We start from the raw sequence: 14,499 nt of genomic DNA on the forward strand, positions 1-14,499 counted from the left end.
AATCTCACAATTTGGCTCCGCCCTCGCGCCAATGAACCCCTTGCTGCAGTACGAGGCAGCTGATCACGACCATGTTAGGCATTCAAGTATAGCTGGGTCGTGTGACCGGGCCAGACTTCGTTTGAATTCCCCAAGAAGCCGTACTCTCTTTGTGGCCTATCATGCTGCCTTGAGAGCGAGAGCTGGCAATGACCCAATGAGCTTGCTGTCCATCACATGGTTGAACCTACAACAAGGAGCAGTAGCATCTAGAGAGAGGGCATAGTCAATCTGCATGGCTTTCCGATGGTGGTCCAATTGCAGTTTCATAGCCATAAACAGCAGCACATCTAACATTGTTGTGGCGTGTCTAGAAGTCTATCAGGTCTGAACTTAGCAACACCCATAAACTAAGTACATGACCGCCGACGAGAAACCTCCTCATTACTCTGACACTCCCTGCTCTCCATTCCGTAAGATTCGAAGAATAAAACAACCAACCCATCTCATCCGCCGCGCCAGAGTCGTGTTGTCATATAAGAGATAAGAGCCGACAGGGTACGGCAGGAGACCAAGGTGGCGTCGAGGGCTCGTCGTTGTTGCTGGAGAAAGGCTGCTTTCCTTTGGCAATGGATGGTGGTGATCAGACTCCGAGAAGAGTCGACAGTGAAGTGTACGTTCCGAACACTGCCGCGGCCTAGACAGCAAGGGCCAGGTGAGATGGGGCGGCTCGTCCATCGGGAGCTGAGGATTGCGAGATGTACGACGGAGAGTAAGCCGCCTGCGTTGCAAAGGCCAGATTCGAGTCTCCTGCACCTTCAAGCGTCCTAGCGCGGATCCCTCCTCCTTGAATGGTGACGACAGCGACGGTCGAGACGATGGCTCCGCCTGCTCCGTTCCTAGCACCGCCAGCACCGTTGCCGCCGAGACCGTTGCCGCCAAGCCCACCTCCTAGGCCGCCTGCACCGCCTGACCCGAGGCCGTTGTTGCAGTCACCAGCTCCGGAACCTGGCCCGCCCAGGCCATTGCCGCCGCTTCCAAGGCCCGATCCGCCGAGCCCGTTGCCAGTTCCCTGACCGGATCCAGCGCCAAGTGACCCATCTGGAGAGGCGAGAACGGTGACTGTCGCTGGACCAGAAACTCCACCGAGACCTCCCAGTCCACCGAGGCCTCCATTGCCACCGAGGCCGTTGCCACCGAGGCCATTGCCATTTCCCAAACCTGAGCCTCCCAGGCCAGAGTCTCCGAGTCCTGACCCTGAACCTCCAAGACCGGCGCAATCCTGACCATTGCCATTGCCATTGCCGAGTCCACCTGTACCTCCAAGGCCGGAGCCCCCCAGCCCAGAACCTCCAGGGCCAAAACCCCCGGGACCGGAGCCTCCCAGACCTGATCCAGCACCCCCAGGAGAGGCCAACACCGTGATTGTTGCAGGACCGCCATTACCGAGGCCATTGCCGCCGAGACCATTGCCGCCGAGGCCATTGCCAAGGCCGTTTCCACCTCCGAGGCCGTTGCCGCCGAGACCGGAGCCTCCGAGGCCATTGCTATTGCCGCAGTCTCCGGCTCCGTTGCCGCCTCCAAGACCAGAGCCCCCGAGTCCAGAGCCACCAAGGCCATTGCCATCGCCGTAGGCTCCAGCTCCGTTGCCTCCGAGGCCGCTGCCGCCGAGACCATTGCCGCCGAGGCCATTTCCGCCGAGGCCATTTCCGCCGAGGCCATTTCCGCCGAGGCCATTTCCGCCCGCGGGAACGGCGAGAACGGTGACAGTAGTGGGAGCGCCGAGCCCACCTGCACCTCCGAGCCCGCCAGGACCGCCCAGACCACCAGACCCGCCGAGACCACCAGAGCCTGGGCCGCCTGGGCCGCCTGGGCCACCGAGCCCGGCTCCATTACCGAGGCCGCCGATGCCGCCATTATTGCAGTCTTCGGCCATGTGAGAGACTTCTTTCACTCCCTCAGGGGATAGGTTGGCATCGTGCAGGAGATATGAGTTGTTGGTGGCACGGATGTGTGCGGAGAGGCTAACAGGGCCAGTTGGGACGGTTGGGATTGCAGCATTGGCAGGTGAAGGGGAAGGGGGGACAGGACCGGAGGCGGGTGAGACAGTGACGACACCAGCCATGGGCGAAAATGCGGTGACAGTGGAGCCAGTGGGTGCAGAGAGAGCTGTGACGGTGAGGTCCGACGTGGCCTTCAAGATGTCGACAGATGGGACAGCGTCCACGTGAATGTTGATCTCAAGTTGGACTTCGGGTGACTTGGAGTTCATCTCGAGTGTGTGAGGAAAGCCCAGGCTCTCAGGATCAAACTGGGCAGGATGGATGTCCCGCGTGTTGGTGACATCATTTCCCTCAAGATCTGGTTTGCGCGTCAGCAACAGGTCAGAATTGGCAGAGTGGTCTTGGGCAAGAGGACGCACGAATTTCTTTGACAGTGGTAGAGGAGGGCGGGGGTTGAGCCCAAGTCAGCTGGCCGACGAGAAGACTGCCAGCGGTGAAGAAAGCGGCAGGACGCATATTGAAAGGCGTGGGACTCGATGGATGATCCGGTCCAACAAAGAGTAAGAGCAGGAGAAGATCTATCGAATTGCTACTCGCGAAGAGATGATCTCCAAAAAACGGGCGTCGATGTAAACAAGGCAGCAAGAGAGCGAGCGATGCCTGTGGGAGAAGGGGAGGAGTTCGAAAAATCAATCAGACACGATTCAAAAAAGCCAAGAATGAGTGACGTCCAATAAACGTGATGGTTGTAGGTCTTTGTGATGATTGAGATGGTGGGCGGCGGATGGATGGATGTGGATGGAGGGAAGAAAGGAGAAGAGGAGAAGCAGAACAGTTCCTTGGGAGAAGATGTTTTGAGGACAACATTGGAACGAGGCGTGCCTCCCCCCTGGCTGGTTAAACCACCTCGAGTGAAGCGCGGGTTTCGGCGTGGCAGGAGCCCAGTTCGAGCAGACTTCTCGTATCAACAGGGAAGGGACGAAACAAGCAACGGCATCTCAAGCCAGACACCATGATACCTGTCTACCTAGGTAGGTACCTAGGTAGGGGTCTGGCAGTACTGGACTGCTCATATCTTCGTCGGTACCAACAAGGAATGGTCGATGATGAAGGCCATATAGATGAAATGGGATTGCTATCTGGTATTGACAGCATCTGTGGTGTGTCCTTCGTGCACAGCTCGTCTAGATGAGCGTTCCTTGGGCGTCGAAGCCGCCCAAGCTGGGAGGTCAGGTGGCTGACCAGCCCCTGACTTCCGGGGTGCATTGCAGGAAGGCGCTGCTGTTCCCGCCATGAAGAACGAACAATACCTACCTACCTAGGTACCTAGGTGTTATGTGTTGCCTTCCGCAGGTGTGGCTCGGGCTTGCTGGGAAAAGAAGGAGGCAGGCAGGGCTGCTGGGCGACCTGACGGCTTTCCCTGCCCCTCCGCCCAGCAACCCTCGGTACAGCACCCGGGTCCTTCTGCATCCGCCACATGGGCAGATTGCTCAAGAAGCCTCCAGGTCTCTCATACACCATCGGCGGGTGGCATACACTGCGACATACCTGCCGTGCAGTCGATGCTCCGTTCCGAGGCACCGGAAGTGATCTCCCGGCCGTCCTTAATGATCGCGACAGCCGCGTGGGCTCAGAAGAAGAGAAGGTCCAGGGGCTTCTCTTCGGCTGCGTATCTCTCCTTGAACTCCTTCCTGGTCAACCATCGGGCAAGAGGCATCATGGTGTCTTTCATGTCCATGATTCCCCTCTTCTTCTGGTCAATGTGGGAGGCGTCGACCACTATGCGCTTCAGGTGCTCGATTGACAGCGCGCCTTCCGAACAAATTAGCAAGCCCTCTCTTTTGACAGGCCGAGGGCAGGGAAAGGGCAGGGCTTACCGTTGTCGAGAAGGGCCTCCAAGCGCGCGGGAGTGCCTACCGCGATGCCGGTCTTGCTCTTCTTGAGGAACTGCACCTGCTCTTCGACCTTGAAATGTTTTGCAAACTGCGGTCAACACGAATCAGCAGCTGCACTTGATACGGGCCCCATTGCCTTCGCCGGGCTGCACCACCCCACCTCCACCTACCAGTTTTGATACCACATTCCCCTTCCTCTGGAACTTCCTCGTCGCCCGCACCAGGTCGGCTGCCCTCAGCCCTGCCCCTGCCACGATGATGGTGTGAGGTGCCCCGACCTTGGGCGGTGCATCCCCTAGCCTCTTCTTCTCCTTCTCGACGGCCTTGGCGTCCTTCTCGCCTGGCCCTGCCGCAAACTCCTCCAGAAAGCCTGGCAGATTCTCCTTGACTCTGACCTGAGTGAAGTCGGTCGTGTCCCTGACGGCATTCGCGCTGATGTACAGGTCACTGAGCTCCACGGTGCTCAGGTCCGTGCCGAACCGCTTTGTCTGCCTGGCGACGTGGTCTGCGAGGAGCTGAGGGTCCATCCTGACGAAGGCCGTGTTCACTCCTGCCTCAAGGTCCAGCAGTCCTTCATCCTCGTCGTACTTGCTGGCCTTTTGCTTCTTGGCGCGGGCCGGCTGCGAGTCGTCCTGCACCTTCCTCTTCTTCGACTTGGCCTTGGACGCCGCCGAAGGCGCAGGAGCGGGTGGTGCTGACATGTTGCCTGTTGTTGACAGAAACGGGGGTGGCTTGGTTTCCGAAAAGATGGGTGCTGGAAGATGGTGAAGACGACCAAGATTGATGAGACAAGTTTCGAAGTATGGTTTTGTTGTGTTGTCCTTGTAGACCAGGGTTGAGTGAGACGGCTTATGAAAATGGAGTGAATCTGGTACATGAGATTTTGTAAGTGTCTGTCTATCCACAGTGAAAATTTGAGAGCTGTATTCGTCCCTACAGTAAGGCTAAATTCCCAGGGTGTACTGTGTTGGATCACCCACCAGACTGTGTTTCGCAGGGCTTCAGCGCCTATGGGCAACGAGAGACAAGGGTCCAAGGGGATCCCATAGCCCAGCCCGCACAGTGTGGGGATCATTACACTTGATAGGTTGCCATCACACCAGCCAGCCGCCTGTAGGCTATGGCACTTTTACAGGAGGTGCACGCGTGCTTGACGACATCCTCACGTCTCGCTCATCCTTCCTCCTCCAATGCCTCGGTGAAGCCCAGTACACATACAAGGCCCACCTCGTTCGCTTCCATCAAGCCCACCCTTCTTGCTAGAGGACCACGGGGTTAAATCTCCTAGCCCGGACCGCGATCGGAAAACCCGTGCCGGGTCCCAGCGAGTGTCATCATCAAAACTGACGAGGGTAGAAAAAAAGACTGGAGCATGGGCGCGGAGCAGCGCCGGCAGACAAAACCTCAGTGGGGCGAGCGGACGGCCTCTACCGGTGCACATTGACTTGCAGCCGGGGGCCCAGGCTGCATTGAGTAAAGATCATGAGAAGTCTAGAATAAAGCACGTGGGGGAGCGGCGCGGATTCCCACTCCCAAAACAACACGAGGAAGTGCATGAGTACCATCGTCAAATGACAGACAGCTTCAGCCATAGTGAATCCCTGCTCAGCGGCAGGTTTCTGGCCTAAATCACCGTCTTTCACGATACTTTCACGTCCCGTTTCAACCACGGCTACGCCCCCCGTTCTGCAGCTGGCCGCCTCGCCAGATGGCTTAAGCTTCTGTGCTGGTGTTTGAGTCCACCCTTGGCAACAAACTATCTCGGGCGCAATACATTGCTGTTGTTTCTTCGGCCGGCCGGCGTTACTCCTGTTGCCAGGTACCTACCTATAGTATATGGGCCGGAATTCGGTCTGTGGTGTAGCGTATCTTCTGGAGCATCCGAGGATGGCACTACCTAGGTACCGGGCTTCAACGTCATCTGGTCGACACTCATCGACCGTTTCTTGAGGTCTTGACAACCACATGGCGGTCCCAATCGTTTGGAATCAGATAGCAGCTGTCATTTCTATTGCCTAAACATCATCCAAGGCCGGAATCCCATGCCGATCCGGCACCGTCCTGTCCCACAATTCCCCGGGGCAAAAAACACGAAACTTATATCTACAGCAGTCCGTTCACAATCCTACAAGCCAGCGCCTCAGGCCGCGCACAAATGCCACCACAGCCGCCTCCCCGCCTCTTCCAGCCAGCAGTCCAAGCAGCATGGCGCCCCAGTCCTCTATCCCCGTCGCGGCGAACGTCCTCGGGACGATCGGTACAATCCTGTGGTGCGTCCAGCTCATCCCGCAGATTTGGACCAACTGGCGCACAAAGTCCACCGAAGGCCTTCCAGGGTCCATGGTGTTTCTCTGGGCCATGTGCGGCGTCCCCTTCGGCGCCTACAGCATCATTCAGAACTTCAACGTGCCCATTCAGGTCCAGCCGCAGTGCTTCATGGCCCTCTGCCTTGTCAGCTGGGCCCAGGTCCTCGTCTATGGCCGTGGCTGGCGCCTCTGGGCCGCGACGTTGGTGGGTATCGCTGTCGCAGCTGCGTGTGCCGGCGTCGAGGCTGCGTTGATCCTGACCTTGCGGGTGAGTGCAGTCCCAATATTATATCTCGGTTGTGACGGGCATATAGAGCCATATAAATGATAAGGGTAGCGGGAGTTTAAGAATTGTTTGATGTGTATAATGCTCTCGTATTTGCGTTCAATGCGACTTGGGTATAGGATGGCTGCTGACAAGACGCCAGCCAATTTATCTAAGAGGCAATGAGACACCGGTGCTGGTTGTCGGTATAGTGGCGTCTGTGCTGCTTGCTGCAGGTCTCCTACCCCCTTATGGTGAGATCTGGAAGAGAAGAGGAAGGGTAATCGGTATCAACTGGGTTCGTGCTTCTCTCCGCGCGCCGTAACAACAGTTCCCAGGCTGAAGCACTTCGAAGCTGACATGCCGGGAGATCTTTTTGACAATGGACTGTAGCGGGGCCTTTTTCTCGCTCATGGCACTTGGTATGCACGAGTATATTTCTGTGTCCCGTCCAGATTTTCATAGAGCTTTGGGAAAAGGACTCAGGACTAACAAGAACAAACACAGTTGCACAAGATACGTTTGACGTGCTCGGAGGTGTGCTGTATATTATTTGGTAAGTCGGGCTGTCCGCACCCATCATCTGCACGCTTTCCCCGAGAGCTAATAATGGACATCGCGAAGCGTGATCTTGGAGCTTGGTATCTTTGCATCCCACATCGTCTGGCTCATCAAGACGTACAAGATCCGGAAACAGGCGAAGGAGCAGGGCAGGACTTTTGATGACATGGCACTGGAGCACGAGCAAACTGGAACCCCTTTCAAGTTTGCAGAGAGAAAGAGCAGGAAGGAGAGACATTCCTGCCAAAAGGATGCCGAAGAGGGCACAGTAGTAGGCCGTGGTGGGAGCTGAGAGTTCGACGGACGACCCGCCGGAGCACGGGGCTGGACAGACCGGGAAAGGCTCACGAGAGAAAGGCCCTTGAACGAGACTGTGGAGAAGAATACTGACTTGGCTGTCCCAGCGTCGAGCGAAGCGTCATTGTTTCGGAAGGAGAGGGGCCCGACCGGGGCCTAGGGTCAAGCCAAGCTCTACCCTCTTTGCATGACTGGAAGGAAGACTTTCGTTTCTTCCCTTGATAGACCGGATGGGGGGCATTTGAAGTACGGATGGAATACTGTAATGACTGGATATACCTGCAATATGCCCCGGCTATGATCTTCTCCGCACATATCTGCGCCCGGACAACAGCCACGGATCATGGGCGTTCTAGGTGCTCGCCCTAGTGGCCAACGAACCTTGAATTCTCGCAGGTCAGGAGCGCGAGGCTTCAAGTTAGGACAAGCCAGCCAAGCGGACGGATTGCCACGTTTAATGGTTGGGATGAGCATCAATGCGAGGAACAACATCTATCCCAGCCACGACGCCTTCCCAGTTCGAAGAGTCGGCGCCGACCCCTGATTCTTCTGGCCGGCTGGCCAAACAGCTTTGTGTGGTTTCGCCGAAGCGATCGAGAGCGTGGGCGATTCTGGCTAGCGCGTAGGAAACGACTCACAATTAGGAGAAAACCTTCTTATTGCTGGCTCACCAAGAGGCGGAGGCGGGGGTGACCTGTGGTTCCGGGGTAGCATGGGGGCAGGACACCCCAAGAGGATCCATATCCGCCGTGGCACTGCTGAGCCGCAGAATCACCCTGCGATAGTCCGGGAGGGATCGCCAGAGTGACAGATTATGCATATGTAGACTGCAGAGTAGACTACAGCGTAGTAGTGAAACGTCCCAACTTCAGCCTAACACCTCCCATGAACGACCCCCATCGGTTCGTGACTAGATACGCGAGCAGCAGCTTGACTGTAGATGCAGTGTAGCGTGGCAGGCGTGGGCGATCCGGTATGCACAGGGATGCAGCTTGACGCCCAGCCGTTGATGTGCTGCATTAGCCTGGCGGACCGGCTGACGGCCAAGCGCCACGAGCATGTGTAGGTATTGTAAGTCGCTCAGCCGGGAATGCGAACACGGTGCAGTGGCCGCTCGACTGGGGGGGGCATCGCGCCACAAGGGTGGGCCCGTTGAACAAAGCCGTCTGTCGGTATAGCCTTGGACGCGACAGATTGCGGTTTTCTGGTAGTTGAGTGAAGCTACAGAGGAACATGCATCCACAACCTCTGAGCTGTGGATTGGTTATATGAGACTTATTAGCCAGGGTTTCCAACTGGTCGCATCTTCCACTGGGAATGCGCCGGGTCAGGATCCAGGGCTCTTCCGATTGGAGCTTCTCGCCGGTGAGTAGCACTTGTAGCCACCCCGCGAGGGCCCGGCCTCTTGGGATGGCCCTAGTAATGTGCGTTTTAGTGAATTCGGCGAAGTCCCTACTTTTGCCGGAGGCTTGCGAACAACAACAAGCCTGTCGGTACGTCACGGCGAAGGCGACGCAATTCGTCCTGATTTGCTGGATACTGGCGGAAAGAATCCCGACTGCTGACTCGATACGGCAAATCGAGACAGACATCCTACTCGCGTGGTGGTTTCAGCGACGTCTCGACCACAGCAGTTGCCATCGAGGCGGTTACGTATGACAAGTATTGCGCAGAAAGATGGCGGTAAGGCCATCAGCAAGCAGGAAACAACGACCCCGAAGTATATATTGGCATCGCGTGGTCCAGAGTCGCAGAAAAGTCGCGCTGCACCAGGACGGCATGCTGGAACGAGACGGTGTCTGGGACCAATAGACGGCTCATCCGGGCCCTGCGGTGGTCGTCGCGATGAAGTCATCGTCATCGGTGGACCGCAGCGGCGCTGGGCTTGTTCTATGTCCGACGTCCGACTTGACCGGGAGTCACGGAGAAGCAACCGGCAGCGAGCTCGAGTCGCAACCCAAGGATGAGGAGCTGGGTGAGCTGTCACAGCTACCCACTGCGAACGGGGTGGTACGCACATGGGTAGCATGTGGTGTGGGTGCGTATGTGAGCATGTACTCCGTAGCCGTGCCTATTCGGAGGATAGCACCGCAAGTCTGCCCTTCGTGACGCTGGCTGGGCACACACTGGCGGTGGTGATGATGATGATTGTACTGTACGTTGGAGAACCGAGCTACTGTGCCCTTGGAGCTCGGCTACAGTGGGGCGTAAGGTTCGTGCTGGCTGCATGGCGACTGGGTTCTGGAGTGGATGAGGTGGATGCGAAAGTGGTTCTTGTCATCAAGCTGGTGGTGAGGACCGAGGAAAAAGAGCGGCCGAAGACTAACGCGATTGGAAATAGCCCGGTAGAAGGAAAAAAGAAGGCGGCCAGGGGGTTGTGCTCGGGGAAGGCCAGGAAGAAGGCCAGCCTGCAGCTGACTCGCCGCACCCAGAGCCTCTGATTGGCCGTGCGGGCTGGAGAGCGGTTCCTGCGCCCAGGGAGCCCCCAGCCTCCCAACCAGAGGGTCACTGGCAGATGTACCATGTACTGACAGTATCAGACAGACAGGACAGACAGAACTCAGGACCACCTGCACCTGGGGCTTGGCTGACTGTGCAGGCGTGTCATGGCGCAGAGACTGCCTGACACGAGGGGGACACGGACAAGCACAAGCTGTGGCTAGCTGTGGTTCTTTGCCTGGTTCAGGAGTGTGTGGGCAGCAAGCGAGGTGGGAGGGAGGAGGGAGGTGGGAGATGACACCTGTGTTGTGCTGATATTACCGCGCAGTCCAGCAGCCTTCGTTAATTACGTCCGCGAACCAGCAATGTGGGTGTGTCTCGTCGCCGTCCCCGAGCAGCTTGACTGAGTCTTTTTGCCGACGGCCTGTCCTGTCTGCATGGCCGGCAGACGTGCGTGTACTCGGTACCGTGGCCCGTCTTGTTCAGGTCTTCTCATGTTTCGAAACCAAGCCGTGGGCTTGCTGTGTCCCCGTGGTAGGATTCATGTGTCATTATGTAATTCCATCGCTGCTCCAACGGGCAAAGTACTTGGGTACTACATAGTACTCCGTACCTCGGTAGTCAGTCAGTCAGTCAGTCACTCAGACTCAGTCAGTCTACTTACAGCCCAGCGATAATAAATTACCTAGTCGAGGCGAGCCGATCAGGCCAGCAGGCCAGCAGCAGCAGCAGCGGCCACGGCTGCAAATACAGCCATAACCACAACCCCTACCTCGCACTTTTATTAGCACCTTTTTGCGCGCCCCCTGGCTGGCTGCCCACTCCGGCACCCGCAAGCGATCAAATCTCCCATCGCTCACAATTGATCTATGAACGGTCTGCATCCTGCATTCTGCACTCTGTCTGCACCTGTCTGTACCCTACCTGCATTCCTGCGTCCTGGAATCCTAGCCGGCTCTTGAAGGTGTGACGCTGCCTCGATTGGAATGGGCCGAGCTGCCTGCCCTAAAAGGCCCCTGCCTACCTGCTTCCTCAGCAACAAGGCCTGAAGGAGCACACAGTATACTCGGACGTACTCAATACTACGGACTGGGACTGGGCGCCACAGGTACATGCTGCGCCTGCTCTTCGACATCGCATACCAATCCGTCAAGCCTCACCCGTCCTGCCTTTCTTTGCTGCCCTCTCCATTCGCTTTTGTTTCTTCCCCCTCTCCACCCCTTCTTTTCTTGTCTCTCTTGTCTCTGGGTTTTCCCCTGACCCTTGTTGATCTTCTGTCGACCACGCAGGGCTGATCCATCACCCTCCGCCAACGCTTAGGTCTCGTGGCTTGCCCCCTTCTACAATACTCAAGTACATGGGCATGTCGGGGCGTCAATTGGTGTCCCTGCTCACACGGTGACCACGGACCACGCAAAGCCCGTCCTAACGTCCTGACGTCCTAACGTCCCAACTCAAACAGCTCCCTCCCCTCCAGGGCCAGGGCCAAGCTCTGCTGCTGCTAGTACGGAGTACAAGCTATCCCACATCCCTCTGCCTAAGGGGGCCTCGTCAATCTACAGTACTGCCGAGCGTGCGACACCTGCCTGCGCTAACACCTCGGCCTGGTCGACCCTTGTTGTTATTTTATTGTTGATTGCTTCAAAGAGAGAGAGAGGCCCGCCGCCTGCTCGGCGAACAAGACACTCACACTCTCACACACCCGCACTCGCACTTACACTTCTCCACGCCAACCAGCTCACTGCCGCTCAAGTCGCATCGCCCAGGCGCTCCAGTCCTCGATCCGACCGGCCTGGCCCTCGGAACATTACCTTGGCCCTGCCTCGCCGCACGCCGCGCCGCGCCGCGCTACTCCCACGGCCACGCCCACGCCCACAACTTCTGTCGGCTCCTCCACGCCTGCAGGACTGACTGCATTGCAGCAAGCTTGCACTGTCAAGCCTGTGCCGCCAGCCCTCTCTTACCTCCCCAGCCGTCTAAACGCCCCGTGCCACCACAACCACGACTTGGGTACTGCACTGTCGACCTGTCTCACTTCCATTGGCGACATCCGCCGGGCATCTCTTTGCTTTTGCGACGTTGAAGACCACGCTCCTTTCCTGGTGGCCGGCAACTGCCACCGGCCCCTGGACACCAAGCCTACCTCCCCACCCCCACCCTCTCTGTCTCTCGCTTTACCTAACTGTTCTTCCTCGATCCTCCCGTCGCCCCCAGCCCCCAAACCCACGCGGGTGGGAGGAAGGACGGTTCCCGGGAAGGAAGGGAGGGATTACGCGCCCGCGCCCGCGGCTCAGGGGGTCCATCTGGTTCTTCCTCGGCGTCAATCGACCTCGACAAGGCCGGTCCCAAAGATCCAAACCCGACCTTCTCAGCCCCGACCTGCCTCCAGCAAACGCCTGCCGGATGCTGGATTCTGGATGCTGAACTCAATCACCAAGCGATCTCCATATCGTCCTCCCTGCGACTCTGTGACAGGCCTTGGCGAAGTCTGTCGCAAGCCTGTCCGGTCCTGATTTGCCGGCTGTTGAGGCATTGACTTTTCGACTTCGCCGGGGGACTCGGTTCAACGTCGTCTTCGAGTCAGGCCTGGATGCATGCGCTCCTAGGCTCGGCTGAAAACCATGCCGCCCTCAAGATATCAAGCGTTGTAGGTCACCCCACGGCCCACCTACTGCTTGCCAACCACCCCTACCTTCTAGAACAATTCCACCCGCTGACATGACTCGAAGTCGCGAGTTCCAGGTAGTAGTACTCGGAGCAGGTGAGCACGTGCCCCGCAACATATCCCGTTGCAGAACCCCACCCTATTGCTGTTTGCGCGTGCGTACGTGTATGTGTATGTGTGCGTGTGCGTGTGTGTGTGCGCATGGTTTTACGTGGGAATATGGCCAAGGTCTCGCTCGGCTCGGCTGACACTGAGGTCTTCGTCTTTCTCTTCACTAGGCGGCGTCGGGAAGAGCTGTTTGACTGGTGAGTGGAGCCCGCCCATCAACATGGGCATCACATGTAGCCCCCCTGTCAAGACCTCCCTGTCCAAACCCACCCGGGGTCATGCTTCACATGAAAGCTGCGTTGCTGACCAGCTACACTACCGGTAGCACAATTTGTCCACAATGAATGGATCGAGAGCTACGATCCAACGATTGAGGACTCTTACCAGAAACAACTTGCTGTGGATGTATGTGTTTCACAACACAATTGTCTCCCCTGCTACAAAAATCAAACTAACACTATGTTCAGGGACGCCAGGTTGTCTTAGAGATGTGAGTCGGTGTCTCGAACAAGATGCCTTGTTGAGTCTCACGTGGCTAACACATGTCCAGCCTTGACACCGCAGGAACAGAGCAATTTAGTGAGACATGCCCCCCGGTCACATTTTCGAACTCCCCCCTAACCTGCTGCAGCATCCATGAGAGACGTGTACATGAAAAATGGCCAGGGGTTCTTGCTTGTCTTCAGCATCACATCGCGATCATCGTTGAATGAGCTGCATGGCCTTCGGGAAGAGATTCTTCGCATCAAAGACAGGGAGCAAGTTCCCATTGTTATCATTGGCAACAAAGCCGACCTCGAGGATCAGAGAGAAGTCCCGCGTACGAAAGCATTTTCCGTCTCCCAAGACTGGGGCGCTCCTTACTACGAGGCGAGCGCCAGGACCAGGAGTGAGTGCCTACCACAAGTTGTCTGTGAGCAGTGGCATCAGAAGCTGACTGGTGGGAACAGCAAACGTCGACGAAGTTTTCATCGATATATGTCGACAGATGTTGAGAGTAGATGATGCCATAGAGGCAATGGACGAAGAGACTTTCGAGACGCGATACAAATACGACGAGAACAGCAGGAAGAGACGGCGGCGGAAGAGGAAGAAGGACCATCCAAAATGCGTCATACTGTGATCGGTCTGTTCGCTTCTTCTCTGGGCTACGGCTGCACCAACTTCATACCTACTACTTCAAACCCAACCTCAAACACCAATCTCCGACATTTCTTTTTCGCCCTCAAGACTATATACTCACTCGGCCGTTTCGAAAATGGGGTTCTGATTAGGATCTGGCGTCAAGGTCCTGGAATCTCTGTGCGAGCTTACTCATTGATACCACTACTGCCTCAGTCGATGCCAAACTTTGCAAAGATGTTGACGTCTCACGACGCTCATTCCATTGTCATTATATTCTTCCTGTCTACTTCAAGGAAACGGCTTTACATACACAACCGTGGACAGCCGCGTTCTCCTCCAACAAGCCATCGACAAAGTTTAACATGTTTGAATTTCACCAGCATTTGGGAGTGGTCCCGAAGGCGTTGCACCGGAAAAAGAGGACTGTTTTAAATCAAAGAATGGGCTCATGGGAAAGGGGCCCTGGTAGTTTGGAATTTGTTTTAACGGAAGAATCTTGGCTGAGTTTCGCGGATGCGGATTTCTACTGCTTTTGGGAATAGAGGGCACGGCATGGCTAGATTCTGGCATAGCTGTCTTACCGAACGCGTTTCCAGAAACTGCTCTGCTATTCGGCGTGTTACTTAGCATGAAGGAAGTACTGATTCGACGACCAGTGGTCGCAACTCGCACAGAGCTGCATCCTCAAGACCAGTCCAGTCCCCCCCCCCCCAAAGAAGCCAGCTCCAGAACCCCAACCCTGTTTTTGTCAGTGTCGATTAGCCTTGGGATCATTATCAATTGATATGTCCTTCCCACTTGCACATCGTAGCCTCGCTCAACCATACACGTCTTACATCATAATTGCTCTCCTTTA

General features: G+C 56.6%; 4 protein-coding genes across 4 annotated transcripts; 2 read left to right on the forward strand and 2 right to left on the reverse strand.

Moving 5' to 3' along the window:
* Positions 1–91: 91 nt before the first annotated feature.
* Positions 92–2,498, reverse strand: KVR01_002657 (uncharacterized protein; the record flags this gene model as incomplete). The annotated part of the gene is made up of 2 exons (XM_044788763.1): positions 92–2,340; positions 2,402–2,498. The coding sequence occupies 2 exons, from the start codon at positions 2,496–2,498 to the stop codon at positions 677–679; spliced, it is 1,761 nt and encodes a 586-aa protein (XP_044647672.1). The 3' UTR covers positions 92–676.
* Positions 2,499–3,612: 1,114 nt separating this feature from the next.
* On the reverse strand, positions 3,613–4,578 carry KVR01_002997 (uncharacterized protein; the record flags this gene model as incomplete). Its single annotated transcript, XM_044788708.1, has 3 exons — positions 3,613–3,794; positions 3,860–3,965; positions 4,048–4,578. The coding sequence occupies 3 exons, from the start codon at positions 4,576–4,578 to the stop codon at positions 3,613–3,615; spliced, it is 819 nt and encodes a 272-aa protein (XP_044648012.1).
* Positions 4,579–6,082: 1,504 nt separating this feature from the next.
* Positions 6,083–7,374, forward strand: KVR01_002415 (uncharacterized protein; the record flags this gene model as incomplete). The annotated part of the gene is made up of 6 exons (XM_044791720.1): positions 6,083–6,451; positions 6,612–6,746; positions 6,819–6,870; positions 6,956–7,004; positions 7,073–7,262; positions 7,303–7,374. 6 exons carry the CDS (start codon positions 6,083–6,085, stop codon positions 7,372–7,374), a joined length of 867 nt encoding a protein of 288 aa, XP_044647430.1.
* A 3,187-nt stretch (positions 7,375–10,561) lies between these two features.
* On the forward strand, positions 10,562–14,411 carry KVR01_002105 (uncharacterized protein). The gene is made up of 8 exons (XM_044789529.1): positions 10,562–12,392; positions 12,475–12,581; positions 12,689–12,715; positions 12,844–12,923; positions 12,986–13,008; positions 13,069–13,097; positions 13,150–13,407; positions 13,469–14,411. The coding sequence occupies exons 1-8, from the start codon at positions 12,367–12,369 to the stop codon at positions 13,639–13,641; spliced, it is 723 nt and encodes a 240-aa protein (XP_044647120.1). The 5' UTR covers positions 10,562–12,366; the 3' UTR covers positions 13,642–14,411.
* Positions 14,412–14,499: the final 88 nt, after the last annotated feature.

Source organism: Diaporthe batatas (assembly GCF_019321695.1).
Source record: "Diaporthe batatas strain CRI 302-4 chromosome Unknown Contig00003, whole genome shotgun sequence".
Classification (NCBI taxonomy): domain Eukaryota; kingdom Fungi; phylum Ascomycota; class Sordariomycetes; order Diaporthales; family Diaporthaceae; genus Diaporthe; species Diaporthe batatas.